We start from the raw sequence: 3,701 nt of genomic DNA, 5'->3' as shown, positions 1-3,701 counted from the left end.
AGCAGCGTGTGCCACCCACGTTACTGCTATTACAGACTCGCGCTACTACTAATGAAGTAGTAGTAGCGTGCCTACAATACCAGCGCTACTAGTATCCTAAATACTAGTAGGGCACTTTTTTCCCAGCGCTACTAGTAGCAAATTAGGAATTAAAAAAAATAAAAATAGATGCAATATTCATGAATGGAGATCAGAGACACGTCCAATGCAAAATAAATTTCACAGAACCATCTTAACACTTGCAGTGTTCATGGATGCAACATTCAACATCTCAATTCAAAGAGATCACGAGGACACACAAAACCATCATCAAAAGGTTGGTACCTTCCCTAGCATTTCACCACCAACCTAACCAGACCACTTCTCTAGATGTATGTACAAAGCGTCGAGGTCCTCCACCTTGAGGAACTCCGGACGGTGGCGTCGAGGTCCTCCACCCCGGGGACCTCCTGCGTCGCAATCACCTGGACGATAATCTCTATGACACGGTCGCGGGGCTTCACGGTGAAGTCTGCCTCCGAGTAGTTGAAGAGCAGGACTCCCATCGGGCCGCAGTAGTCCTCGTCGATCACCCTGCACCCAGTCGAGAAAGTGAAAACTTGTTAGTTCGCGCCCTCGTGCAGATCTAGTAGGGTATTTTCTTCAATTATCTGTCTCTTTTAGTCTATTATGAATCTTCAAAACGAAAAAACACCTACTAAATGCATACCCTAGCTGTACGTGTTCATGCTATCTTCTTGTTTTGGTGCATTCACGAAATACTAGTGTATTTGAGCTATATATGCTTGAAATATTTGACTAGATAGATAACACTGTTGAAGCTTACAAGCAAATACATGGGGCATACAAAGATGAAGGACATGCAGTTCTTCAAGTAAATATGAAGAAAAAATGAATGATTTACTTGCTATTCTATTTGACCCCAGTATTTGTCATGCATACAAAATACATATGTGTATTCGACAAAATCTGTAGCTATAAAAAAGACATTGTAAACCTATCTTGGTTGTAAATTACTGTGATGTAAGATGCCACCAAAATATGTATCTCCATCTTGAAATTTAGATTTTTATTGACACTATACATAGGTCAAACAATAGACTGTAATTCAAGCAAAAAACAGTAGCTTTGCTTAAGAACATGATACTGAGTACTTACAATTTATCATAAAATTTCAGGATCAAGAAGCTGAAGGAAACAAAGGCGAAGTAAGAATGCGAGGATGAGTCATACCTGCAAGATGAAGAGCATGCATCCCTTCATGTAAGCCGAAAATATTCAAGTAAACTAGAAGTGACACATTACTGAAAATTACGGTCCAAAACCACTTTAAATTCAGGCAACCAAAAAGAGAAGGAATGCACATTACTGGGCAAAAATGCACATTAAATTACAGTGCATATTTTCATTCTAAATATTTTCAGTTAAGTAACAATGATTTGGACTGTAGTTTCAGTCTTTTATTAGTCTATCTTACACTGAAATTGTACATTGCAAACACTACCATTACAAAGGGAATTCACTGAAAGTACATAGGGATTTACAGTGTAAGTATGAATATTAGATTGACTAAACTTATTCTTTGCACAAGTGAGAAATCTGAAACCCTTCTTGTACTTGTGCTGCTGCTACTAGTACAACCTAAGCACTAACAACATTTGAGCAAGAAATATAGTGCAGGACGAAACTCCGTTGCCGGCCGACGAGGCTGAGCAGCAGGTGGTGGATGCAAGCGCCGGACGGGGAGAGCAGAGTCACTTAGAGTGAGTGTAGTTGTGTCTTGCTTGACTTGACCGATGAATCACATGTCACTACATATGTACTAGTTGCTCTTGACTTGACCGACCAAAGTCTTAAACTATGATTAGCATCCACTGACCCGGCAAAAATGAGATTAGCCTCTAATGATGATCATACATATGCTAGTACTTGAAGCAGGCAAAAGTATATGGGAAAGAAACGCATTGGATGCCCTGCTCTGCTCTACCCTCCCCTCTTGCTGGACCAGATGCATTCATTCATCGACTGGAATCGTTCAATGTGGGTTAGTGAGCACTAAACAAACAATGAGGATTGTAGGTGGGTAGAGGCTGTAGGCTGCCGTGGGGGTGTCGGTGAACAGAGAAACAATATGGGCATAAACACAAGCAGCTCGCGGGCACGCGGACCAGACCTCACCTCGTGGATGAAATGAGATGGTACTGCGCTTGCTTCCAGTAACAGCAGGCGGAGGAGGGATATGACGATGGTGCGCGCAGCTTCACTTCGTCCTTGCCCGCCGCTCGGTTCGGTGCCTCCTCGCCGTCCTCTATCCTCATACCAAACACATCCATCCATGGCTTCAGGCCCACACCTTGCAGCTTCTCCATGGCCCGCCCCCTTCCTTTAACTGTCTGCACACAACCACGCGAACACACACACGCATCAGATCCGGGGAAGAAGAAGAAGAACCAGAGGAAGAAGAAGATGCTACTTTTGGAGGGGATCCCGTGCTGCTGCTCCTCTGCCGGATTCGGGCTAGGGTTTCAATCGGCGTTAGAGGTTGGATGCCGCAGCTAGGGATGGAAGGAGGAGTCGTCCCCCTCTGCTGGTGCCTCATAGTGGAGAAGGAGGGAGCTCCTGCCGCGGTGGACCTCTGGTGGTCGCCGCAGCCCGACCACGCTGCGCGCGCGAAAGGAGGCTCCTCCAAAGCGGCCCGCGAGAAGACGAGCTGGGGGAGGTGGAAGGAGACGTGGGTTAGGGCGCCGGCGTCCCTGTCGCCGTCGTTGGGGGGCGGAGGAGGCATCTGCGGTGTGGGCAAGATTGGTTGGGGGAGGGGCGGTGGAAGGGGTGGGGCAAGAGGTAGGGGAGATAAGGTTGCGGTGCGGTGCCACTAGCTGTAGCGCGGGCCACGGGTACTTCGCTGCTGCTAAAGTGGGGTATTCCGTCAATTTATAGTAGTAGCGTGGGGATTGCAGACCGCGCCACTACTAGAAAATAGTAGTAGCGCGGTTTTTATACCCCTCGCTACTACTATAAGCTGTCCTGGGGGATATTTAGTAGTAGCGTGGGAACGGTAGACCCGCGCTACTACTATTTTTTAGTAGTAGCGCACTGTTTTTACCCGCGTTACTACTAAATTGTAGTAGCGCGGTTTCCATTCCCACGCTGCTGCTATTGCTCTGTCTATAACCTTTTTCCTAGTAGTGAGATGATATTAATATATGATACTATAGTCGTATAACATTTATTATGATATGATATCCACCTATGATACTCCAACCCCCTCTCTCTCTTCAGAACATGATCTGGCTAAATCAACCCAACATGATGTTTGGTCCTATTGGATAAATGAATCTCCTGATGTAATCATGACCATTATATGAATGAATAAAAGAGTGCAGCTACCTATTACCTCAAGAAAAATGTTACTACAACCCTCTCTCGCTTCTTTAATTTTCTGTCACATCAGTGTTTTTGACAGTCTCAAGTGCATGATAACGGTTATGTTACCCCACTATAGCGCCTTAGAGTCATTTTTTATATGTACTCCTTATCGATGTAGTTTATCCATAATATTAGTCCTCATTCAAGTGTAAAGAGAATCCTTTTTATGTTAAGGATCTCTGGAAGAATGTATTTTTCTGTCCTTTCTCGATGTGAAAAGTCGAGTACCAGCACATATAGTCTTCGAAATGGTTTTGGTGCTTGGCTGATGAAAT

The 3,701-nt window shown here is 44.8% G+C and overlaps 1 protein-coding gene across 2 annotated transcripts; it reads right to left on the bottom strand.

Annotated features, from left to right (window-relative positions):
- Positions 1 to 206: 206 nt before the first annotated feature.
- Positions 207 to 2,818, bottom strand: LOC123134741 (uncharacterized). Of its 2 annotated transcripts, none has more exons than XM_044553923.1 (4): positions 2,474 to 2,818; positions 2,179 to 2,393; positions 1,159 to 1,233; positions 207 to 573 (listed from the first exon to the last, which is right to left on the bottom strand). In XM_044553923.1, the coding sequence occupies exons 1-4, from the start codon at positions 2,783 to 2,785 to the stop codon at positions 366 to 368; spliced, it is 810 nt and encodes a 269-aa protein (XP_044409858.1). In that variant the 5' UTR covers positions 2,786 to 2,818; the 3' UTR covers positions 207 to 365. The 2 variants fall into 2 exon arrangements, with proteins under 2 accessions (XP_044409858.1, XP_044409859.1); XM_044553924.1 differs by having other exon boundaries at positions 2,502 to 2,818.
- Between the last annotated feature and the right edge of the window lie 883 nt (positions 2,819 to 3,701).

The sequence above is a fragment of the Triticum aestivum genome, chromosome 6B (genome assembly GCF_018294505.1).
Source record: "Triticum aestivum cultivar Chinese Spring chromosome 6B, IWGSC CS RefSeq v2.1, whole genome shotgun sequence".
NCBI classification, from domain to species: Eukaryota; Viridiplantae; Streptophyta; class Magnoliopsida; order Poales; family Poaceae; genus Triticum; species Triticum aestivum.
Note: the sequence above shows the minus strand (reverse complement) of the source record. Positions and strands in the feature narration are given on the sequence as shown.

Coding starts and splice junctions, on each gene's coding strand:
- LOC123134741 (XM_044553923.1), bottom strand. CDS start 2,785: ATGCCTCCTCCGCCCCCCAACGACGGCGACAGGGACGCCGGCGCCCTA. Junction 1,234..2,178: donor CATCTCATTTCATCCACGAG/GTGAGGTCTGGT, acceptor TTCATCTTGCAG/GTATGACTCATCCTCGCATT. Junction 574..1,158: donor CTGAAATTTTATGATAAATT/GTAAGTACTCAG, acceptor GACTGGGTGCAG/GGTGATCGACGAGGACTACT.